The 26910-nt window shown below is 42.0% G+C and overlaps 1 protein-coding gene across 1 annotated transcript in view; it reads right to left on the bottom strand.

Annotated features, from left to right (window-relative positions):
• The window catches only part of prkce (protein kinase C epsilon), a 443521-nt gene that overhangs the window by 24604 nt on the left and 392007 nt on the right, over nt 1–26910 (bottom strand). The window contains exons 12-13 of the mRNA XM_033025532.1: nt 18390–18528; nt 13818–14006 (exon numbers count right to left, since the gene is read on the bottom strand). Of these exons, the coding sequence (XP_032881423.1) occupies nt 13818–14006; nt 18390–18528 (328 nt within the window). The remainder of the gene's footprint in view (nt 1–13817; nt 14007–18389; nt 18529–26910) is intronic.

The following is a 26910-nucleotide window of genomic DNA, read 5'->3' as shown; positions in this document are numbered from 1 at the left end:
AACCCACCTCTGCGTCCCCGGCGGTGCTTTCGTACGCGTCGCCGTCCGTTGGTGCTTCTGGTCGGCCGAGCTGGCTTGGTGCCCGCTGGTGTTCTGCCGCTCCGTTGCTCCGCATCTCCGTGGCTCCGGTGGCGGTCTCCAGCCCCGCGGCTCTGCTGGCGGTCTCCAGCCCCGCGGCTCCGGTGGCGGTCTCCAGCCCCGCGGCTCTGCTGGCGTTCTCCAGCCCCGCGGCTCCGGTGGTGGTCTCCAGCCCCGCAGCTCGGGTGGCGTTTTCCAGCCCCGCGGCTCCGCTGGCGTTTTCCAGCCCCGCGGCTCAGCTGGGGTTCTCCAGCCCCGCGGCTCAGCTGGGGTTCTCCAGCCCCGCGGCTCTGCTGGCGGTCTCCAGCCCCGCGGCTCAGCTGGGGTTCTCCAGCCCCGCGGCTCTGCTGGCGGTCTCCAGCCCCGCGGCTCAGCTGGGGTTCTCCAGCCCCGCGGCTCTGCTGGCGGTCTCCAGCCCTGCAGCTCAGCTGGGGTTCTCCAGCCTCGCAGTTCCGGTGTTCCGTTGCTCTGATGAGCTCAGGAGCAAGACGGAGATCGCCCAGAAAGTTGTTGCAGCCGCAGGAACCGAAGTCCAGAAGTTCCTGTCGGCTGTACGAAATGGATACAAGACTGTTTCGTGTGAGCAGCCTTGAAACAGGTAGGGGAATTGTCGCTATTTTTCCCATTCTTGGGAGACACGGGGCATCGCGATGTGCCTGCGCCGCCGCCATTTTATGGTATCCATGGTAGTTTATGAGGCGGCTCTTAGTGTTTCATTTCCGAGGTAGGATTAGGGTTTCACTCGTCCATTCAAGAATCTGATTGTTGAAGGAAAATAGCTGTTTCTGAACCTGGTGATATGGGTCTTTAGACTGCTGTATCTTCTACTCGTCAGTAGGAGCAAGAAGGGGGCATGGCGTGTATGGTAGGGTTCCTTGATGAATGAAGCTGCCTTCTTGAGGCTGCACCTCTTGTGGATGCTGTCGATGGTGGGAGAGTTGTGCCTGTGATCGACTGGCTTGAGTTCACCGCTCTCTGAAGTCTCTTGTGTTCCTGTGCATTGGAATTACTGTACCAGACCATGAGAGTGCATTGCCATGCAGAGAATACTTGGAAATGTGAAATGAGAAATTAGTCGATAGCAATGAGAATCATTGATGAAACCAATGATTGTATCTGCTATTACTGGAGGCATTTTTCATATCCTAGGGTGTCGATATCACATCTAAAGTGTTTCAGCCTTTGATTCCAATAGTTTTCATTGTCCTTTTTATCCTTAATTAGACCATGTTCTTCTCTCTTTTTTTTCTCCTGATCTTCCACTATTTTGTGATGCTTTTTTCTGTCTTTTGCACCGAAGACGAATACAAAAATATTTTTCAAAATCCTACCAATTTTCTCATTTCCCATTAATTCTCTAGTCTCCTCTCATAAGGGTCTCTCAGTACTTCTGGTCTTCTTTTATACACTTATCGAAGATCTTACAATGTTTTTATATTTCTAGTTAGCTTACTTTTTAAAGGGCCTGTCCCACTTTCCCAAGTTACTCACGAATTCTCCCGAGTTTTCCCCTTGATTCAAACTCGGAGAATGTCCGTAGCGAGTCCGTAGGCGATCGTAGGAGTCTGTAGATATTTCGTAGCGGCTCGTAATGCTAGCCATAGGTACTCGGGACATCAGGTAAGTCAGGACATTTTTTCAGCATGTTGAAAAATGTCCACGAGTTAAAAAAATAGCCCCGAGTACCTACGACTGGCTATTACCGTAATTCTCCGAGTTTGAATCAAGGGGAAAACTCGGGAGAATTCGTGAGTAACTCGGGAAAGTGGGACAGGCCCTTTATTCTATCCCCCCCCCCCCCCCCTCCCCCATCTTCTTTATTAGTGGTCCTTTGCTGTTCTTATTTGTTTCTTAATGTTCTGGCCTATCATTCATGACATAACCATATAATAACCATATAACAATTACAGCACGGAAACAGGCCATCTCGACCCTTCTAGTCCGTGCCGAACACGTATTCTCCCCTAGTCCCATATACCTGCGCTCAGACCATAACCCTCCATTCCTTTCCCGTCCATATAACTGTCCAATTTATTTTTAAATGATAAAAACGAACCTGCCTCCACCACCTTCACTGGAAGCTCATTCCACACAGCCACCACTCTGAGTAAAGAAGTTCCCCCTCATGTTACCCCTAAACTTCTGTCCCTTAATTCTCAAGTCATGTCCCCTTGTTTGATTCTTCCCTACTCTCAGTGGGAAAAGCTTATCCACGTCAACTCTGTCTATCCCTCTCATCATTTTAAAGACCTCTATCAAGTCCCCCCTTAACCTTCTGCGCTCCAAAGAATAAAGCCCTAACTTGTTCAACCTTTCTCTGTAACTTAGTTGCTGAAACCCAGGCAACATTCTAGTAAATCTCCTCTGTACTCTCTCTAATTTTGTTGACATCCTTCCTATAATTAGGCGACCAAAATTGTACCCCATACTCCAGAATTGGCCTCACCAATGCCTTGTACAATTTTAACATTACATCCCAACTTCTATACTCAATGCTCTGATTTATAAAGGCCAGCACTCCAAAAGCTTTCTTTACCACCCTATCTACATGAGATTCCACTTTCAGGGAACTGTGCACAGTTATTCCCAGATCCCTCTGTTCACCTGCATTCTTCAATTCCCTACCATTTACCATGTACGTCCTATTTTGATTTGTCCTGCCAAGATGTAGCACCTCACACTTATCAGCATTAAACTCCATCTGCCATCTTTCAGTCCACTCTTCCAACTGGCATAAATCTCTCTGTAGACTTTGAAAATCTACTTCATTATCCACAACCCCACCTATCTTAGTATCATCTGCATACTTACTAATCCAATTTACCACACCATCATCCAGATCATTGATGTACATGACAAACAACAGTGGACCCAACACAGATCCCTGTGACACCCCACTAGTCACTGGCCTCCAACCTGACAAACAACCATCCACCATTACTCTCTGGCATCTCCCATTCAGCCACTGTTGAATCCATCTTGCTACTCCACCATTAATACCCAACCATTGAACCTTCTTAACCAACCTTCCATGAGGAACCTTGTCAAAGGCCTTACTGAAGTCCATATATACAACATCCACTGCTTTACCCTCACCAATTTCCCGAGTAACCTCTTCAAAAAATTCAAGAAGATAAGTCAAACATGACCTTCCAGGCACAAATCCATGTTGACTGTTCCTAATCAGACCCTGTTTATCCAGATGCTTATATATATTATCTCTAAGTATCCTTTCCATTAATTTGCCCACCACTGACGTCAAACTAACAGGTCTATAATTGCTAGGTTTACTCTTAGACCCCTTTTTAAACAATGGAACAACATGCGCAGTATGCCAATCCTCTGGCACTATTCCCGTTTCTAATGACATTTGAAATATTTCTGTCATAGCCCCTGCTATTTCTACACTAACTTCCCTCAATGTCCTAGGGAATATCCTGTCCGGACCTGGAGACTTATCCACTTTTATATTTCTCAAAAGTGTCAGTACTTCCTCTTCTTTGAATCTCATAGTTTCCATAGCTACTCTACTTGTTTCCCTTACCTCACATAATTCAATATCCTTCTCCTTGGTGAATACCGAAGAAAAGAAATTGTTCAATATCTCCCCCATCTCTTTTGGCTCTGCAGATAGCTGTCCACTCTGACTCTCTAATGGACCAATTTTATCCCTCGTTATCCTTTTGCTATTAATATAGCTGTAGAAACCCTTTGGGTTTACTTTCACCTTACTTGCCAAAGCAACCTCATATCTTCTTTTAGCTTTTCTAATTTATTTCTTAAGATTATTTTTACATTCTTTATACTCCTCAAGCACCTCATTTACTCCATGCTGCCTATAATTATTGTAGATCTCCCTCTTTTTCCGAACCAAGTGTCCAATTTCCCTTGAAAACCATGGCTCTTTCCGATTTTTACTATTTCCTTTCAACCGAACAGGGACATAAAGATTCTGTACTCTTAAAATTTCACCTTTAAATGTACTCCATTTCTCTTCCACATCTTTCCCATAAAACAAAATGTCCCAATTTACTCCTTTTAAATCCTTTCGCATCTCCTCAAAGTTAGCCTTTCTCCAATCAAAAATCTCAACCCTAGGTCCAGTTCTGACCCTCTCCATAATTATATTGAAACTAATGGTATTGTGATCACTGGTCCCGAACTGTTCCCCAACGCATACCTCTGCCACCTGACCCGTCTCATTTCCTAACAGGAGGTCCAGCACCGCCCCTTCTCTAGTAGGTACTTCTATGTATTGCTGCAAAAAACTATCCTGCACACATTTTACAAACTCCAAACAATCCAGCCCATTTACAGAATGTGTTTCCCAGTCTATGTGTGGAAAATTGAAATCTCCCACAATCACTACCTTGTGCTTACTACTAATATCTGCAATCTCCTTACATATTTGCTCTTCCAATTCTCGCTCCCCATTTGGTGGTCTATAATACACCCCTATAAGTGTTGCTACCCCTTTCCCATTTCTCAGTTCCACCCAAATAGCCTCCCTAGACGAGCCCTCTAATCTATCCTGCTAAAGCACTGCTGTAATATCTTCCCTGATAAGCAATGCAACACCTCCACCTCTTGCCCCTCCAATTCTATCACACCTGAAGCAACGAAATCCTGGAATATTTAGTTTCCAATCACAGCCCTCCTGCAACCATGTTTCACTGATCGCCACAACATCATACTTCCAGGTGTCAATCAAGGCTCTAAGTTCATCCACCTTTCTTACAATGCTCCTAGCATTAAAATATACACATTTAAGAAACCCACCCTCTCTTATTCTCTGTTTATTGTCTTTTTCTTCTCTCTCCCCTACATTTTGGGTCAGAGTGCTACCATTCTCTGCCTCCTGCTTCACACACTGACTGCTAGCTTTCCCAATTTGAGTCCCTCCCCCCAACCATACTAGTTTAAAGTCTCCCCAGTAGCCTTTGCAAATCTCCCCGCCAGGATATTGGTCCCCTTCGAGTTCAAGTGCAACCCGTCCTTTCTGTACAGGTCGCACCTTCCCCAAAAGAGGTCCCAATGATCCAGAAACTTGAATCCATACCCACTGCACCAGTCCCTCATCCACTCATTTATCCTCCACCTCGCTCCATTCCTACTCTCACTGTCGCGTGGCACAGGCAGTAATCCTGAGATTGTTACCTTTGCAGTCCTTCTCCTTAACTCTCTACCTAACTCCCTAAATTATTCTTTCAGGACCTCTTCTATTTTTTTACCTATGTCGTTGGTACCTATATGTACCACAACTTCAGGCTCCTCTCCCTCCCATTTCAGGATTTCTTGGACCCGTTCAGACACATCCCTGACCCTGGCACCTGGGAGGCAATTGGGACATACTGTGCCTTTTCTTTGAACAATTTAACTTCTTTAGTTAGTCACGGATGCACGATCCCTCTCAGAGCCTTTATTTCTCAATTGAATATATCTATGTAGAATATTATGAAATATCGCCCCAATTGCATGCCATTGTTTATCTGTTATCTTATCTTGTAATCTATTTTTCTCGCCCACTTCAGCCAACTCTGCCTACATACTTTTGTAAATGCCTTTAAAATTAAAATGCTAGTTTCAGAGCTAAGTTTCACATGGAAAAACTGAACGTGAAATCCTGTCATTTGGTGATCACTTTTCTCCAGAGGGTTTGTCAGCATTCACTAACCCTATCTAATGAGCTGATCTAAAATCGTCCGTCCCCTGGTTACATCCACGAGGTATTGTATTACAAAACTGTCTAGATATATCATGTGGTGTCATCCTGCAAACTGCTTTGTTAATCCACGATGTCCAATCCACACGAAGATTCAAGCTGTCCAGGATAATTGAGGCGCCTTTTTTTAATGAGTCCCCATTATTGGTCAATGTGTATCCTGTTCTACAATATATCTACTCTTAGATACCACTCTATTAATCACTTTCACCATTGACTTCTTGCCCTTGTGGTTTCTTATCTTCATCTGAACTGGTTCTACTTCTTGACCTTCTGATCTAAGGTCATCCCTCATTAACCTTATCCATCATGAAAAGGACCACCCCATACCTTTTCCCTTTTTAGTTATTTTTCTAAGATGTCAAATGTCCCAGAATAATGTTTCCAATCCTTGGTTATTCTGCAAACCATGCCTCTGCAAATCTATCAGATCATACCCACTTATTTCTATTGGAATTATCAGTTCATATATTTTGTTGTTAATGGCGGCCTTTAATTTTGTTTTTCCCCCGCATGTTTTCCCTACAGTGACCATATTTGCAGGTCTGTGTTTAGGTTTGCGTGCTCCATCCATTCTTACTATACAAATAATTACCCATATTAATACCTGCACTAATATATGACCTGCCACTATGTCGTTAGCACCAGAAACATACATTAGGTGCAAAATGGAAAGAATTCCAAACCAAACATGGACTATTAATCTATATTTCTGAAATAATTCTGAGTGAATAATTTCATAATTTCAACCCACCAGGAGCTTGCTGAGCCATTCCCAAATTAATTTTCTGAAGAATCCTTATAAGTGATAGATATAAGAATTTATTTGTTCCATTCTAGGCAGAATTAAATATAACAGCAAGGAATTGTAGATGCTGGTTTATACTAAAGATAGACACAACATGCTGGAGTAACTCAGCGGGTCAGGCAGCATCCCTGGAGAACATGGATCGGTGACATTTCGGGTCAGAACCCTTCTTCAGACTCAAGGGTTCCGACCCGAAAAGGCACCTATGCATGTTCTCCAGCAATGCTGCCTGACCCGCTGAGTTATACTTTGTGTCTATCTCGGCTGAATTAAGCTCTAGTCACTGATGAAGAACGGGCATGATTAACTTTATACCCAACAGTACACTAGATATTTTTCAAAGACGATCTGCATAAAGTGGCTTCTTATTTTCCTCTATATAAATCTCGATGTTTTAATTCAATCATATTTGAATGATATCAATGAACATTCACTGACAATTAGATTATACTTACACTCAGTTATTAAGTTACTGGTTAAATGTTACATACATCTAATCTATCTAAAACCAATGTTATGAATATTTTTTCAATGCAAGATTTTATCCTGGTTTTACTTTCATATCTTTAACTACATTTTTCTGTACGATACAGTTTGTGGCTGAAATTAAATTAAGGTGCAGGTTTGAATCTGTGTGTCCAGTTACTATCCAGACCGAGTTACTAACCATTCTTCGTGAAATGCTTAACAGGGGCTGCAGTACTTCCCAGTTGTTGACAAGGCTAGAGTGGATGGTTGGAGTGGGATTGGGTGTGTAAAGCTGGGAAGATGGAATTTAAAAGGATACACACTTGGATTGGAAAAACAATTGGAGTGCTTGTCATCAACAACAGGAAACATGGGTTGGAAGAAAATCTGAATGCAATTAGTGCATATCTGCTCTTGGCTGTAGCCAGCCAGAACAGGTAAAGGGGCTGAAACTACCACACAAAATTGTGGATAAACCACCATATAAAATTTCAAAATAAAAATTATCATCATGCAACTTGGTCTCTCAGATATCAATTCTGCCCATGGTCTGGTTGTAAGCAAGTGCTTAGCAAAATTACTTTCCTAAATTTAATATCTGGATTAAATCAAATATAAACTTAGTCAAAATATCCTATGATCATATTAGTATGTCAGTTTGCTGGTTACTGCCACTGATGGAAAATATACTCAGTGAATGGGCTGCTACTAACAATTGCGAGCAGTTCATCTTTGTGCATGAAAATTAAAAATGTAAGTAACTTTATCTACATGCTTCAATTTCAGGATTTTGGCAGGTCTGCACAATAGGCATTTTTATTTCCAAAGTAAGATAACTATATTTTAGTCTAAACTTTTCAAAGATAGTATATTACAACTGAGTCATTCAAGATCAAATGGCAAACTGCACAATGTTAGGAAACCAAACCTTCCAACTTAAATCGTTAGCGAACAGACAAAAAATAAATCTCCCCAGACACTCACTTAATTTCAGTGCCTTTCCTCTCCTCCACCTATACAGCGACAAGAAGCTAGACAACAAAAAAGCTACAGAGACTCGACGCTCGGCAGTTTCTCTGGCAACAACGATGTGTAATATTAACTTATACTTTGTTAATTGTAGGATTACCAATGACACAATAAAAGACAGCAATGCTCCTAAGAAAATCTCTCAGGGGGAAAATAAAAGCATTGATAAAGACCTTAGAAATTGCTTTGAACGCAGTTTCAATCAGGCAATTGACACCATGATAATCACGTGTCACCGGAGTGAAAAGTGCAGCATCCACTCATACCATGATTTCATTTGGTTCTTAGAATTACATATAAAAGCAAACAAAATTGTCTTTATCACCAAAATGACACAATGCTATCTTACAAAAGATAGGGTCACGTCTTCCAAAAAAGCACATTAATTATTTTTCAAGAGATGGAAAAACAGGCTAAAAGTTATGGAAGTGCCATATGTAAGTAACATTTGCCAAACAGACCCACAAGCAATGAGACGTGCACAACATAAAATAGATCCAGGGAGGTTTTTAATTTATACGTTTCATATCGGCACTGTATGAATGTTAGTCACAGCCACAAAAATTGTGATTGCTCAGCACAGGAAGAACCAATTCCAATGTGACCTCTTTGTGTTTTGTTGAATATGTTAACGTATTTCTTTAGTATTGAGGTAACCACTCATTAATCACAAAAGCACAATCAGACAGTGGTACATTCATTTACTACATTAATCTTCACAATCAACAAGGCTTTTTCTTAACTAGTTTGGTTGAGGCCCGATAAAATGCACTTGCTGCAGATGTCGCTCTCCCCTCAACCAACCATCTTTCCTTAACTTTAAGAAAATACTTTTAAAAAAGTGCATAAAAAGAGAGTAGGGGTTATTCACAATCTGAGCCATCTTCTTTTCTCAGTAGAAATTGCATGCTATAACTAAGTCCAAATTTGGTGCTTTTGCTGTGAGGTGCTGAAAATTTCCTTCAAAAGTCCGAGAAGAATAATTAAGTTTGGTGAAATGTTAAATATGTATTTTTAGTTTTTAAGTGTTTTGCCTGATGTGTTGCTGAGCCATTGGATGATCCAGGACGTTCGCCCTGTATTGGACTAGCTGATTTTAGTGAGTGTTGAAGTAGGACTCGGCTATTGATCTTTGTACCTCTGTTTAACAGGCGGTTAAACATTACTAAGATCACGGCTTTTTATCACTATTCAGTAACTTGGTGGAACACAGCATGTGGTTGTGCACATAGGGACAGATGTTGAGAGGATGGGTCCTGATGCATGCAAATATGGGAAAGGAAAGTGTATGGAATCTATGAAGTGATTTGACAGTGAGGCAAAACTTCCATGATTCTTCATGTTCTATTGTCAAGACTAAATGAAACAAAGTTTTGCATTTGATTTGATAATAAATCAACTATACTGAATAATGCTTGTATTTGAGTTCATAAAAGCTTTAGTAATATTGTCAGACTCAGCTCCAGGTGGAGATCATCAAGCAAACAAGCCAATGTGTGATGACTTTTTCACATGCACAGCAGGAGCGTACAGCAGCAAGAGACAAGGTATAAAAATCATGCAAGAGAATAAATGAAAATAAAATGAAGCAAATAGACAACTGAAAGAAAGACATTACTAACAGGATGTAAAGCTCCAAACGTTTGAAATACTTAAATTAAAAATGAAAAGACATTTGCAGATTAGCCTAAATGCCAGTGTTTATAGATAAATGCCATTTATCTATAAACATGGATGTGTAATTAATTGTTTTTTTCTGTTGAGATGCCATTTGGTTTGATCATATATCCTTAAATGGCAGACTTTTTATCTATTTACTTTCACTTCTTGTGAAATACTTCTACCTGAATATTGGACTAATGAATTGACATGCCACATTGAGCAGCTATGATTTTATGGTCAGAGATCAGCAGGAACAGGTTCCTGTTTCATTTGTTTAAAAAAAATGTTTTACATTTTCTGCAGAAACATCATGATGAGTTCTTTAGCTCAAAGTCATTAATAATTCTAAGGTAAATCTTACTTTCTGAGCCTACACTGCCTCATACAAAATACAGTTGTTGAGATACATACCTTACAATGCAGTCCTCATACTGCCTACTGCCTTTGGAAGATTATCGGGCAAATAAGCCAAAGTGTCATGACTTTATCACATGCACAAGCACAGAAATGTGAAAACGCATACCTCCTGATTCAGGGACAGTTTCTTCCCAGCTCTTATTAAGCAACTGAACCATCGTACAAACAATCAGAGAGCAGTCCTGAGCTATACCTCATTGGAGACACTTGGACTATCATTGATCGGACTTTACTGGACTTTATCTTGCACTAAACATTATTCACATTATTCCCTTTATCATGTATCTGTACACGGTGGATGGCTCGATTGTAATCATGTATTTTTTTTCCATTGAGTGGATAGCATGCAACAAAAGCTTTTCACTGTACCTTGGTGCATGTGACAAGACACTAAACTCAACTCAAGGGGCATTGTGTCTGTGCCCAGAAGTTGGGTTGACTGACACCTACTACTTCAACCCGGCAGAAAAAATGTACACCTATATTTTTACGCTATCATCCTCACGACTATCACATTTTACCAGAAAAAACATTTCTCTCATACCAGACACAAAAAGCTGGAGTAACTCAGCGGGTCAGGTAGCATATTTGGATAAAAGGAATAGGTGATGTTTCGGTTCAAGAAGGGTCCCGACCCAAAACGTCACCTATTCCTTTACTCCAGAGATGATCCCTGACCTGCTGTTATTCCAGCTTTTTGTGTCTATCTTTAGTTTAAATCAGCATCTGCAGTTCCATCCTACACATCTCTTTCATACTCCTGCGTAATCTCAAACTCAATGTCGCTGATCCTTTGGATGTTGCTCTACCTCAGGTATCGACTATTCCTCAGTTTTTACATGGTATTGAGAGCAAAATCTGCAATGAAAATCAATTTACTGTGGAGGAAGTAATTGATTAATTATTAAGGTTTAATGTTATTGTTTGCAGATCAACGCACCCCATAACGTTAAACCGAATGTCTGGAATTTTTACAGGTATCTTCTACCTCTCATCACTTTGGTCCAACATCCACACGAACATAAAAAAAAATATCCATAATACTAGTGCCCAAGAAGAGTAAGGTGACGTGTCTCAAAGTCTATTGACCGGTGGAACTCACACTTTGAGAAAACCGGTTAAAATGAATATCAACGGATGCCATGGTAAGAACCTGGAATCATTGATATACTTTACTGTCACATGTACCTAGGTATAGTCAAATCCTTTGTTTTGCATTATAGCTGGTAAAATCATACAGTGGACCTAATCTAGGCAGTACACGAGTGTTGCCCCATTTGTTGGCACCGACAAAAGTTCACCGAGCAGTCCTATCTACTGTCTGCTGCCACAAGTGGCAGCAACCCCCCTTCCCTCCCTCCCCCCAGGTCCCCCTTCATTGCTCTTGACTGCCTTCCTCGCTCTCTGACAGCTCTCTGTCCATCCGCACAATCTCTGATGGGCCTCCTCCGGCTCCGGAGGTCCCCTCGCTCTCCGGTGGCCTTCTTCGCTCTCCGATGGTCTTCTTTGCTCTTCAGTGGCCCTCCTCACTCTCTGATGGCTCTCCATCGGTCCGCGCACTCTCCAACAGCCCTCCTTACTCTCGGGCAGTCCCCTCACCCTCCGGCGGCCCTTCTCACCCTCTAACGGCTCTCTTAGACAGACCCCTCGCTCTTGGCGGTTGTTCACAATCCCTCCTCGCTCTAGGCAACCCAGGTCTCCTCAACACCGGATTCAGAGTCCACAGCAGGTGACCCAGGTCTGCTGGACGGCCTGGCCCCGCTCACCTGAATACTCTCCGGTTGTGATGCTCCTGGCATGTTGCCACAATTTCTGCCACAATTGCTACAATCTGCTACAATTTCCCTACTGCCATAACAAATTAACAGCGGATGAAATTCTGCTAGTTTTTCACTCTGCACCGGCCCACTTGGACAATAAGGACATATCCATCAGCCTGTCATTCATCGTTCAACTGAGGGAACTGGGTCTCTACTCTTCCCTATGCAACTGGGTCCTTGACTTTCTTGTTGGCAGACCACAATTGGTACAAATTGGCATCAAAACTTTCACCTCGATGACCATCAACACAGGAGCACGTCAAGACCGTATGTGTGGTCCCCTGCTCTGCGCTCCCTATACCCAGGATGGTGTGGCCAGACACAGCTTCAATGTAATTTTTTAATTCGCCAACACTAGCACTGTTGTTGCTCATGAAATTAATGATGTGTCAGAGTACAGAAGGGAGATTGATAATTGGATTGAATGATGCCAGGATAACAACCAACTCACTCCAATGCCAGAGGTCATCGGTTGCCAGTCCTGAATTGTCCTGGTCTTTTCTTGCTTCCAGTTCCCCCCTCAGCAATCAGTCTGAAGAAGGGTCCTGACCTGAACTGTCCCCGATCCATTTACTCCAGAGATGCTGCCTGACCCGCTGAGTTATTCCAGTATTTTGTGTCTAACCTCATTTTCAACATCAGCAAGACGGAGGAGATGATTGTTCAATTCAGGAACTGTAAGCCAAGGACCCATGAACCTGCCTCCAACAGAATAGTAGTGGAGACCTTCAACAGCTTCAAGTTCGTGAGCATCCATATTACAACAGATCTGTCCTGGGATCAGCATATTGATGCAATCACAAACAAAAAAGCTCATAGACCCTTCTACTTCCTTAGAAGATTGTGGAGATCTGACTTGTTGCCGAATACTCTATCGAACTTCTACAGGTGAACGGTAGGGAGCACACTGACTGGATGCCCAGATGCCTCGAATGCCCAGGAACGAAGGAGGCTGCAGAAGGGGGTGGACATTGCCCAGTGCATCACAGGTATTGATCTCGCCACCATCAAAGGGATCTACAGGAAGCACTGTCTCAAAAGGTAGTTAATATCATCAAAGGCATACCACACTGGCCACACTCTCATCTCACTGTTACCATCGTGAAAAAAGGTGCAGGAACTCGGGAACCGTGACCTCCAGGTTCAAGAGCAGTTTCTCCCCATCAACCATGATCCTCGTGAACCACACTCCACCACCCTAACTCAGCTACGATCTACTTTGGACTTTGTTTGGTTACAGTACGTACTTTTGGTTTGAAGTATGTCTGGTTACCTAGTATTATTGATATTTACTGTATCTGTCTTGTATATTTATTCACTGTTTTGTTATGTCACTGTGCCTGAAAAGTTGTGGCAAATAAGAATTTCACTTTTATGTTCCCAGTGCAGATGGCAATGAAACACTCTTGATATACTTGATGCCTTAAGGTAAAGTAAGGTAATACTTGAGAACTTAAGGTAAAATGTAAATGTTTGGAGTACCAGCTGGTAGAAAGAAGGATTCTGTTTTTGTGAATTGATACGTTTGAACAGAACAGACTTTTCTACTGTGTAAAGAGAGACAAGAAAAAAAATCTCAATGATATAAATAAGCCAGTACAAACATATACACATCACAAAACATTCTGTCCTTTCCCACAAGTTGTGTAACTTATCCCAAGCCCTTCTGTCCTATCTGTGGCATTATGAACTGTGCTTCAACTCCCACTGGTAAATACTCAATGTTAATAAATCCAGTTTTAATTACAACTAACCCAAAGCAAAGTCAATGGGGGGAAAGGTGAGGGGCAGTAAGAGGGTGAAGGGAACCCACCGCTTTCAGAATGCTGACTGCTTCCTTACTGAGCCAGACTGGGTAGAGCACGTCATCATGCAAGATGGATTCAAAAAGGTCGTCTTCATTGTCGGCCTCGAAAGGTGGCTGTCCAGCCATCATCTCATACATTAGGACCCCCAAAGCCCACCAATCCACCGATGGGCCATACTCTAACTCCTGTAGGATCTGTTCAGAAAGGCAAATAGATGTTAGATGAAAGTACTATTCCACCCTGAAACAATTCATTACTTACTTTAGAGAATTACTTTGAGAGTGTTTATCTTTCAACTACTTCCTTCACTCATAAAATATATCATTAAGGCTTCCAATATTTCTGATGAATTTTCCCAGATGGACATAAATGGAAAGTTAATGTAATTTATAGCTAAAGAAACATTTCAAACCATCTTTAATAAGAAAAAAACCCACAATTGTCAACACACAAATTTATTGGACATTTCAAGATCATAATGGTTAGATTAATTTGGGCAGAAGTAACAAATAGGCACCAGTGGATCAGTTGCCATTAAACACCAAGATCTTATCTCCCATTCAGTTGAACTCAATGGTTGGATGATTAGGACTGCGGAGATGAGGTTATGGTTGTGGAAGAGGGTTGGGTGGGCTTGTGGGAGGCACGGTGTATCTTGAGCTGCCAATCTGTTCCCATTCATTCTTGGAGCCTACTAAATATAAACTTTACCTCTGTTTGGAAGTGATATATATTGTACTTTTAAAAATGTCTATTAAAACGGGATGAAATTAAACATTAGTAGGTATACGCCCATATGCATTTAAGTTTCCAATCCATTCTCCCTTCCTTTAATTGATGGACAATATTCACGTTGAGATATTGTGCTCAAACCTTGGGAACTTCACTTGGGAAATGGATAAAATCTGGAATCCAATTCAGATAATGCCAGAACATACAAACAGCAATGAAATGATCAGATAAATAACATCCAAACAGCAGGATGAAGAATGCTTTGATCTTTGAATAATACCATGAAATTTTCGCCGGCAGATGGGATGTCAGTTGAAAAATTCACCCATTCAACGGAACCTTCAGCATTGAAATAAAGTGTCAGTTTGGATTACATGTTCAAGTTCAGCACTTGAACTTAAAGTCACCACCCTCTGAGGACACAGTGGGACAAAGTTACCAATGGTTAAAAAATATGCATTCCTGGTCTTCAGTTCACTTCAGTGATAGATCAGCATCTGTAGACAATTCCATTATCAAATACCCAACAGCCATCTTAAAAACATCAGCATTTGAAATATTCACAGATCACATTTCAATTGCAACTGATTTAGCTTCATTAATGTGCAGTGTAACTGTGTAATAGGATGAACATTTGATGATAATGTTATGTCCTGTATAAGATTCTGACTTCAGCTTTTCTAAAGGATGCTCAGTAAACGAGCATTTTGTAGTGCCAAGACTGATGTATAGAACTGTTTGTCGACTTTTAATTCATGAATGAAGCTGGGGAATCAAAGAAATAATCAAATATTTATCTAAATATTTTATATAGTGATAATGAACCACATGATTGTCACGTAATGACGTATGGTAACAAAAGATATACGGTGACATCTATATGTAGGAAGAAGCTGCGGATGCTGGTTAATATGATGACCTACTATGTGATATACATGTAGACTTTTGGACAATTTCATTTTCAGTTCTCTGGAGGTCAGGGAGTAACAGTGGAGAGAGCAACATGATCAACATTTCTGATCAATGACTCATCATCAGTTCCAAAGAACGGTCAGTGACCTTAATCATTCACTCTGTTACTTTCACCACAGATGCTGCCTGACCTGCTGAGTAATTCCTGCATTTTCTGTTTTGTTTATTAGTTTTGCTTCAATCACTGGGAGAAGTTTATTGTTTTCTATTTAACTCAACACTAGAGACAGAAGCAGGAAGCAGGATGTCAGGTGTCTAGCCCTGGTGTCTGCTCTGCCATTCAATAAGACCATGTCCATTTTGAAAAATTAATTCTAAGTGGTGTGGCTGCCTCTTGGAACAAATTATTCAGTTAACCTTTCTGCTTCTTAATTGATCTTGGTGTCTGAATATCAGATTCCAGATCTTCAACTCTGGGCTGAATTTCGAAGACTAACTGCAGATATGATCACCATGCATCTTAGTAACTTCCTTCAGCTCACACTTGTCTCCTGTTTTGTCACTCCTGCCATAATACAATTTAATAAATAACTTATCAACTGGCTTTTTACACTTGTTCATTATAATTTTGTCTGGGTACTAACCTGCTCTTCAGTGAACAGTTTTAGTTGCATGGATGTAGTTGATTATCAAAAATAGACTATACCTATTTCAATATAGAGGAAAAATTCTACCATCTCACAGGCAGCAGATTAACTCACCACCCCAAGAATGAATAAGCTATTATTTATAATGCTGTTATGTTTCTTTAATTATGAAGCTCCTCTGTAACAGAAAGGAACGGGAAGAACTTAAAGGAGGGTAGGAAAATGAGATTTCAATACAAATTGCACATTTTGCTGGCAAATCTACTGGGAAAAACAAACTAGCAGAGAACATGTTGTTGAGAAATTTAATGACCAACATGCTGAGAAGTGCTTCATATTCATTGAAAGGAGATGCACCTTTTTGTAAATAAGCCAAGCCACAGGTTTAGAAACTGTGTTTCACCTTGCATTGATGCAGCAGTGCTTATGTCCAATCTCCGTCCTGTCCAACCGCCCGATGCTGCCGCTCGGCCCATCCCCCCCCGGCCCCCCCGCCTACCTGCTCACTGCTGTCGCCGAGGAGGGGGGGGGGGGGGAATGGAGTCGGTGTTCGTCACGGTGGGCACCACGAATTTCGATGAGCTGGTGGAGAAGATCTCCTCGAGAAGGCCGTGAGGGTGAGTTACCGCAACAACGGCGGCGGAGGAGACAGACCCGGGGGGACAGGTAGACGGGATCGCCATTGCCGCAGAGGGCAGGCGAGAGGTAAGCGATGAGGGAGAGAGAGACGGGACCAGGGCCTCCACTGAACCCCCCTGCGGGCACCGCTGGTGGTGGGGGAGACAATAGACAAGTTACCTTGAGGAGGGAGAGAGGAGTTTGTGAGTGAGGCGGGACAGGCCACCGCTGGTGGCCCATGAAGAGGCGTCACCATCCCGGCCGTTGCATTGACTGACAGGAGAAGAGACCAATCTGCGTGGCGCTGACTGAAGGAATCTGCACACATGCGGTTTTTAAGATTTTTAAACCTCGATAACTTTTATAATATACCACCGATCGGAACGAAACTTGTTGCACTCGCAGCACAGGAGAACGGTGAGTAACCTGGCGAAACGTAACGTTTTTGCGCAAATAGAAAAACCCCGTAAACCGGAAGGGCACACGATCAGAGGTTGAGTTAGTTATAGATTGTCATTAGTATTGATGTGCAGAGAGATCTTGGAGTTCAGGTTTATAACTCATTGAAGGTGGCAGCATACGTAGATAGGGTGGTAAAGAAAGCCTATGTTATGCTTGGTTTCATTGCTGGAGGAAGGGTGTATGTCATGATGCAGCCCCTAGGACTTTGGCAAGGTTGCATTTGGAGTATTGTGTGCAATTCTAGTTGCCCCATTTCAGGAAAGACATGGAGGCTTTGGAGAGAGTGCAGAGGCAGTTGACCTGAATGCTGCCTGGATTAGTAGGTTTCAGCTGCAGGGAGTGGTTGGATGGGCTTGGATTGTTTTCTCTGGAACATCAGAGGTTGAGAGGAGACTTGATAGTGTTATATAAAATTATGAGAGGCATAGATAAGGAAAACAGTCAGTACCTTTTTTCCCCAGGGTGGAAAGGTTCAACACTTGAGGAGATAGTTATAAGGTGAGAGGGGTAAAGTTTAATGGACATGTGCATGACAAAGTATTTTTACACAGGTGGGGGGCCGCAAAGATTTGGAGGCAGATATGATAATGGTGTTTAAGAGGCTTTTGGGTCGGCACATGGAAGTGCAGGGAATACAGGGATATAGATCATGTGCAGGCAGATGAGATCAGATTAATTTGGCATCATGATCGGCCCAAACATTACTGGCTGATGGGCCTGTTTCTGTGCTGTACTGTTCTATGTTATATTCTATGTTATAACTTGTTCCCAAAAGTTCCAATTTCTGCTTACAACGTAGCAAGTATCCACTTTACAATATGTGATATTATTAGGAGCTCAAAGGATGCTGAGAAAATGTCAGACATGCTGAGGTGAATGAAGGCAAAAATGTCTGGGACAATTTCCTGAAGAATGTGACCTGGGCCTGGAAAGTGCAGAAGGGTTTAATTTCTAGACTATGGGTCCTTCTCACAATTCTCCACCCAACATCCAACAAATTATATCAACTGGGGGAGATCCAATTATAAATGTTAATCTCTTGACATTTTCCAGTTGGCATCTAATATTCCACGGCAAGATTGCAACAGTAACTTTTGAACATCTTAATGTATAAACAGCTGTAAATTATTGTTTACTCACAGTAGGAGCAAATGTAGTATTGTATGCTAGCACATACAGTACATGGGGGCGGGATATCAAACATACCTCTGGGGCGATATAATCAGGTGTGCCACAGAAAGTTGTAGTTGTGATGCCATTCAGAATGCCTTCTTTGCACATGCCAAAATCAGCCAACTTGCAATGACCCTCAGCATCCAGTAAAATATTGTCCAGTTTCAGATCCCTGTAAGGCAAACAAACACACTTAAATATAAGTGGCAACACATATGACACTTTTGCAGGTCTTATTGGATATTTAGCCTGCATTTTCACTTGCATTTCCCAGTCCTGTCTTAGTTCATGGCCTCTGATTTATAAGCCTGTACATTGTCATACTAGACCAAGTGGGACCCCTTGGGGGGAGGGGGTCCTCACTCGGGTACACCCCCCCTCGCAACCGGGCGTTGAGGGGACGGGACCCAACGGGTCCCACTTGGTCTAGTATGACAATAAAACACTCTTGACTCCAGAACATTAAATACAGGAATGGCCAGTTGGGCCCTTGCGCCTACTTTACCCTTCAATAAGATCTTGCATTCATGGAAAACAATGAATGCCAGCTCTTTAGAGTCAATGAGTTACATGCTTGAGTCATTGAGAACAGGCATTCGGCCCAGTTCATCCATTCCGACTGAAGTAAGTACCTGATCTAGTCCTATTTGCCTTCATTTGACCCATATCCCTTTACACCTTTTACCTAAATCATAAATTGTAATTCATTTGAAATTGTAATTCATTTATTAGCCAAGTATGTAAACCTACAAGGAAATATACCTATCTAATAATACCTGTCTCTATGGCTTAATAACAGGTTACAGTATTTTTTCATTGACAATTGTGAAGCAAACCAGCCTAAAGATTCCTATTGTCTATCTTCCTCGTTTTTATGTGATTTTCTAATCCGGGGAACTGTGGTAGATTACAACCAACCCATCCACCACCTCAATAATTACTTACATTATCACTCTAGGGAGCAGCCTATTAGCTCAAGGGCCTTCAACACTTTCTCTTTTAAGAAATTACTGTTTGTGAAAGTTAACAGTGCACAAATGGAGTGCTGCATTTCTCTTACAACAGTGACTATACTTCAAAAGTATACCGATGATTTCAATGGGATACTGCTAAAGATATATAAATGCATGGTTAGCATTTTAAATTATTTGTAAAGTAAAATAACAACAATAATCTGGAAGCAGCAATTCTACAGAAAATAAAACAAACTAGCCTTACCTATTATATGTATTGAAAATGGTGTGTCTGTATACTATTGGCAACATTGGACAATGCGTTGATAGACCCTGATGACACTGTACAGCAGGGAGACCTAATTACATTTAGCAAGGATCTGCTACTTCACTGACTGATGTTTATTTGAAGTCCAGACCCTAAATCATGACTGGTCGGAGTCTAATAACGACATAAACTCAATTAAACTAGTGTTATAACTGTATATTCATGCTCTCTAAAAGAAAGAAAGAAACCTCATTTTAAATATGAAAGTGACTGCTTTCATCTTTGGCCATACAGATTGAGATGATATTATAATTGAAACCCAATGGTTAAAAGGCAGCCTTAATCGGCTTGCACTTTATATCCACTTTTAAGTGTCTGACCACATTATATGGAGAAAATACATTAAACGCTCTGATGTTTAGACTGGTATTTACATATGTTCTGATAAGGTAGTTTTCAAAGTTGGGTACATTTCTTTGCAAAATACATTTCATAATTACAGAAATTTAGTTTGTTCTCCTGTTAACTATCAAAGAAGAAAATGGCAAAAGTATTTTTTTAATGACGAACAGCTGAGCGTTTAAATGGAGGAGAGCTTCCACTAGTAAAGGTTGTGGCACACTTCACACACAGAGACATACCAAAATGATCAGGAAATAAAAAGCAGCCAACATAATCAAAGTCTTGCACACCTTCATTCCTTCTTATCCCTGCTCTTGTCTGACACAAGATACATAAACTTGAAAGCGCACACCACCAGATTCAGGAGCAGCTTGTTCAACATTTGTAAACAGGTTCCTGAACAGTCCTTCCATAAGCCAAGGTACTGTCCAATTCACCTCTACCCCATTGAGGATATTGGACTTTGTGTATGGAACTGATGTGCTAGTTTCCTGAGAACTGGATTCTGCACTCTTTATCTTTCCCTATGGCAGTAGGATTTATGAGACACAGAATAAATTGTCTCCATTGGTGCTGATGTCAGTTAGTTTTCAGCGGAGAACTTGGTACCACAGATACCACAGAAAATTCAATTTTTTAAATTCATAAAGTCAGGAGGGACACAGCATGCAAACAGGCCCTTCATTCCACCGAGTTCACACCAAACATAAACCATTGTTTTTTTATGATAAACCCACACTAATTCCATTTTATTCTCCCCGTATTCCCATTAACAACTACAGATTCAGTACATTATGGGCAATTTACTTGGCCAAATTAACCTACCAACTGTAACGTTTTTGATATTGTGAGGCAGCAGCTATACTAGCACCACCACGCACACATAATGGTTCTTTACTGTCACGTATGCACAGTACAGTGAAATTCTTATGCATAACCCACAAATACACAGTCACCATATTTTGACGCTGTTGACAACGAAAACAAAAATGTCCAACGTCCAGTCCACATGTTGTAAGCCCGGGTAAGCCCCAGCCTGCTGCAGGCCTGCGACCTGACGTCCCTCTCCTCGCCCGACCACCTGTGTCCCGGGGGGGCGCCTCTTTGAGGTGACCTTGAAGGCACTGGGGACAATACCCCAGGTCCCTCTCCCACCGGTTCACTCCTCGTGTCCGTCGTCACCAGTGGCTCCCCCCTCGACTCTTTGGAACTCCCAGCCTTTCCCCTGCAGGCAGGGGCCTGCCAGAACCTTCTTCGCAGCGGCAAACCAGTCTGCCGCCACACGGAACTGCTGGGTTTTTGTTCTCAGCAGCCACCCTGACTTTGTTCTAGTCGCTGCCGAGTCCATCCTTGTTCTCGGCCAACCTCAGGGTCCGCCCTTTCAGGGCTCCGTGGCGACTGCCGGGAGCTTCCCATATTATGAGAGGGTAGGAGTACTTGAAAGTGTGTTGCTCGTGCAATCCTACATTCATACTCTTTCTACAGTATATCATCTATTGCACCTGTTTCACTAAAATTGACTCCATGATCATTATGGTACCTCATCTTGTATATTAAAAATACCCTGACAATCAACTCTCAGTATTAGTACAGCTTAGAAATTTTTTAATCCAATCAACAACATTTATTTATGAGTCTGAGGAAGGGTCCCGACCGAAAAAGGTCACCTGTCCATTTTCTCCAGAGATGCTGCCTGTCCGGCTGAGTTACTCCAACATTTTGTGTCTATCTTTTTATTTATTGATGACTGAGAAAGAGCAGAGGAATGCGATGAATGAAAATGCATTAACACAGACTCGCTTGCCTGAATGGCCTCTTTTTGGTCCGATGTAGGGTCTCGATCCAAAGTATTGCTTATGCATGTTTTCCAGAAATGGTGCCTAATCTACTGAGTTACTCCTGAACTTTGTTTTTTTGCTCAATATTACAGCATCTGCAGTTCCTTGTATCTAACCTGGCCTCTTTTTGTGATTCAATGAATCCGTAAGTCTAAGACGTTGAAAAGGGGCTGCATTGGGGACATGCCGCAGTTTTCAAAAGATCCCCGGGCTCCACTCTCCTGCTGCACATGAAGACCAAAGGGCCAATAATGGCAGAATAGGCCCAACACACATATATGTAGCAGAGACTGGATGTTACTGAGGAAGTGTGTTGGGGACCATTTGGGGCTGTTTGAGGTGAGATGAATGGTGGCGAGATGATTGCACCGGTAAGAGAAAGGCAAGTATGGGCGGCAGAGTGGCGTAGCGGTAGAGCTGCTTCCTAAAGGGCCTGTCCCACTTTCACGACCTAATTCACGACCTCTGCCGAGTTTGCCCTTGACTCATACTCGCAGCATGTTCGTCATGAGGTCATAGGAGGTCGTAGGTAGGTCGTGGCTAGGTCTTGATGCTAGTCGTAGGTACTCGTGGCATCAAGTAGGTCGGGGCGTTTTTCTAGCATGATGAAAAATGTCCACGAGTAAAAAAGGTCATGAATTAGGTCGTGAAAGTTGGACAGGCCTTTTACAGCGCAAGACACCTGGATTAAATCCTGACTATTGCCTGTCCAGAGTTCGTACGTTCTCTCTGTGGCTGCATGGGTTTTATCCGGGTGCTCTGGTTTCCTCCAGTATTCCTAAGACGTACATGTTTGTGGTTAATTGGCTTCAGTAAAAAAATTGTGAATTGTCCCTAGGGTGTAGCATAGTGTTAGTGTGCAGGGTGATTGCTGGTGGGCGTGGCCTAGGTGGGCTGAAAGGTCTGTTTTCGTGCCGTATCTCTAAAGTCTCAAAAAGAGAGATTTGGTGTATGGGGAGAAGATTGTTGTATGAAGGCTTGAGATTAAAGATTGGCAGACAGATACACCATGTAATTTCACAGAATCAGTAATTCTGCTGTTTAACCTGCTCAGTATTTCCAGCCTTTTCTGATTTCTTTCTGGCATAATTCTCTCCTTTGTTCAACCTTCTATACACTATTTAAATACTGATTACCTAATGGTGTTAGGGAGTGGAAAACCCGCAGACGTTTTCTCTTGTGAAAACCATTAACCGTTTGTAGTGCCACTGCCGACCAGTGTTATCAGGTCATACAGCAGAACATTAAAATTAAAACCAGAAGGTTGCTGGTCTCTGCAGCTGAGTGTTACACTGTGTGTACGATTTTCAAATGGGAAAATAAAACTTTTCTGCAACAAGAATAGAGGAAGCTGAACACTTTCTGTAAAATTAAGATTTTTTTAAATCACAAAATATTTTAAATATTAAGGAATAATTGTGCTGAATGTATCAAGCAAGAAAACATGCTATGTTGATAGGGTTGGGTGAAGAGAGATGGGGGAGTTTCATGTGGAGCAATAACAACAGCATGGAGCAGTTCGCCTATTCATTCTACGTAATTAAGAAGCTGGGAGCTAAACCTGAATCATTACTGGATTGTTACCTCGTGAAAAAAAATACTTCCATCCAAGGCTGTGAAAACTGCATCAGTGGAATCTTTGAAGAAGGGAACTGACCATATTTCAATCACATGATAAAATCTTAACGCTTGTGCCAAATGTTGATAGAAGGAAATCTGGCCTGGGGCTGGGAGAATCAAAGAGTACAATGGGTTGTGGCTGTAAGCAACACTGCTTGACAGACAAAACATGACAAAGTCTGAATTGCGTTTTTTTAATCCAAATGTCCTCATGTTCTATTGTTATTCTTGTATCAAAGAACCTGGATAACACAAGAATAATGTCAAACCACATAGAGTGAATTAAACAGCCACTTTTTGATCTGGAATATGTTGAATAACTATTTCCACTCCTTTCATAATTCCTTATTGTTCACTCTAAGTAACATTTTAACCAATACTTTTTGTAAGTCTCCACAACAATTCTTTTTAAAGTAGAGATGTTTTGCCTTCGGAAAGGATTGAGTCACATGTTATTATTAGTTTTTTTAAAGGAAGGTAATGAATATTTGAATCAGAGGAAGGTGCACACCTCTCTGGGGAGAGGGCTGAGGATGAGCTTTGGATTGTACCGGTAAAGAAATGCAAAGTCTACGAACAGCTACTTGGACTTCCTTTCGAGCTGCTCGCTTCCAGGATTATGTGGCTTCTTCCCCTCTGTTATCCTCAAGAACAGCTTTTTCCCCTCTGTTATCAGGCTTCTGAACGGTTCATCCATAAGCTAGGGAACTGTCCAATTCACCTGCACCCGTATTGAGGATATACAGTGCCCTCCATAATATTTGGGACAAAGACCCATCTTTATTTATTTGCCTCTGTACTCCATAATTTGTGATTTGTAATAGAAAAAAAATCACATGTGGTTAAAGTGCACATTGTCAGATTTTATTAAAGGCCATTTTAATACATTTTGGTTTCACCATGTAGAAATTACTGTGTTTATACATAGTCCCCCCCATTTCAGGCACCATAATGTTTGGTACACATGGCTTCATAGGTGTTTGTAATTGTTCAGGTGTGTTTAAATGCCTCCTTAATACAGGTATAAGAGAGCTCTCAGCACCTAGTCTTTTCTCCAGTCTTTCCAACACCTTTGGAAATGTTTATTAACATGAGGATCAAAATTGTGTCAATGAAAGTCAAAGAAGCCATTATGAGAAACAAGAATAAAACTGTTAGAGACATCAGCCAAACCTTAGGCTTACCAAAATCAACTGTTTGGAACATCATTAAGAAGAAAGACAGCATTGGTGAGCTTACTAATTGCAAAGGGACTGCATGCCAAGGAAGATCTCCACAGCTGATGACATAAGAATTCTCTCTATAATAAAGTAAAATCCCCAAACATCTGTCCGACAGATTAGAAACACTCTTCAAGAGTCAGGTGTGGATCTGTCAATGACCATTGTCCGCAGAAGACTTCATGAACAGTAATACAGAGGCTACACTGCAAGATGCAAACCACTGGTTACCCGCAAAAATAGGGTGGCCAGGTTACAGTTTTCCAAGAAGTACTTAAAAGAGCAACCACAGTTCTGGAAAAAGGTTTTGGGGACAGATGAGATGAAGATTAACTTATATCAGATGGCAAGAGCAATGTATGGAGGAGAGAAGGAACTGCCCAAGATCCAAAGCATACCACCTCATCTGTGAAACATGGTGGTGGGGGTGTTATATGGCCTGAGCATGTATGGCTGCTGAAGGCACTGGCTGACTTATCTTCATTGATGATATAACTGCTGATGGTAGTAGCATAATGAATTCTGAAGTGTATAGACATATCCTATCTGCTCAAGTTAAAACAAATGCCTCAAAGCTCATTGGTCGGCAGTTCATTCTACAGCAAGACAATGATCCCAAACATAGTTAAAGCAACAAAGGAGTTTTTCAATGCTAAAAATGGTCAATTCTTGAGTGGCCAATTCAATCACCCGATCTGAACCCAATTGAGCATGCCGTTTATATGCTGAAGAGCAGGGCCGGCCTTAAGCCGATTACTCCCAATTGGGCCCCGCGCCTAAGGGGGGGCCCGCACTAATGTTCCGTATTTCGTATGGAAATACAAATTCTCTTTGTTAAATAAAGATTTTTTTTTAAATTCGCCATCCGGATTTTTTTTAAAAACGAACATGTATAACAACCGCTGCACGCCCATCAGACACAAACGATTTGTTAACTAGTTCTGTCAGCACTTATTAACAGCAAGTAGTTAACAAGTCTTGGCGAAATTGTTTGAATCTCAGGGGCACATGTTTCAATGTTTGTTCTTGTTAGCTTCCTTCGAGAGCTTTCTTTCTTATACAATGTATTAGCTGCTGTATTATTGGGTAAGGGGAATGTCTGTTATGTATGGGGTTAATCAATATCTGTAATTGAATTGTTAAAGAAACTACCCCCATGTGGTTCGGCCCCTCGAGGTCCCAGAGACATATAAAAGTCCGCTACCACGAAGTCCAGGGTCGATCTTCTGGGAGAGTGCTTGGGACTGCGTGAACTTCTGGAGTGTCTCTGTTTGAGCGAGGCCTAGAGGGCTTCATCAGGCAGATACGAGGATCGAACCCACAGTGGGATAGGTACAGTAGTTGAACAGTAATTGCTCTTTAAAAAAAATAAAGATTAGTTGTTTCAAGAGCTTGATCCAGTGTTTTTACTGCAACTAGCCTGGGGGGAAGCTTAGAAACGAGCAATTTACATTGGGGGTTCATCCGGTATGTCAAAAGATCCCCAAACACAAGTTTGCGATCAAGGGTGTTGAGCTGTTGCAGAAATCGGGCCCACGGTGAGGTTTTCGCATTGATTTTCGGCACTTTGTAAGTCGGAGCGGATCGATCATTCGTGGGCTTGGGAAAGGGTTTAATCGAGATCATTAGAACAGAGTCTAGCATGCACGGGGGAGTGGTTAGCACGCCTTTGGGTTAGGGGCCCATAAAACCAGGGTGGGGTTAGAGGCCCTGCTGGGGTTGGGTTAGAGGCCCTTTCCTGGGTTAGAGGCCCAAAACTTTGGTCGTAGTTGGCAGACTGTAGCTGCTTTAACGAGAGCCAAACATGCTTCATCGGGCGAGGAGTGGCCCAGGGTTAGACTTGGTATCCAAATTGGTGGGGTATTAAAATACAGGTCTGACCTTCGATCGCATCTTTGCCAGGAGCGCAAATTGAAAAGGTGCGCTCTGAAAATCGGCATCGATAACTCACTGCGCGAAACGGCTAGGAGCTGAATCCTCGGTGCCCAGCAGAGAGGAGTGTCTGTGTGAAGTGACGGACAGAGTACAGATTGGCCGGAATACTCCAGTCCGTTCAAGAATTCAACTGAGCAATTTTAGTTTGATTCGAGTGCTAAAATTCGATTTTGCAATTTTAGTTTGATTAGTAGAAGAGATACGCACTAAAATTAGGAGTTCGAGTCTATTTTTGCAAAGCCAAATTTTCAAATACTGAATTTCATATTGAAGTTCTGCCAGTAAGGTGGAGTTCGAATTCCTGTATATAGAACTTTG

Source organism: Amblyraja radiata, chromosome 8, assembly GCF_010909765.2.
Source record: "Amblyraja radiata isolate CabotCenter1 chromosome 8, sAmbRad1.1.pri, whole genome shotgun sequence".
Classification (NCBI taxonomy): domain Eukaryota; kingdom Metazoa; phylum Chordata; class Chondrichthyes; order Rajiformes; family Rajidae; genus Amblyraja; species Amblyraja radiata.
The sequence above is the reverse complement of the archived record's forward strand: the minus strand, read 5'-3'. Positions and strand labels throughout refer to the sequence as shown.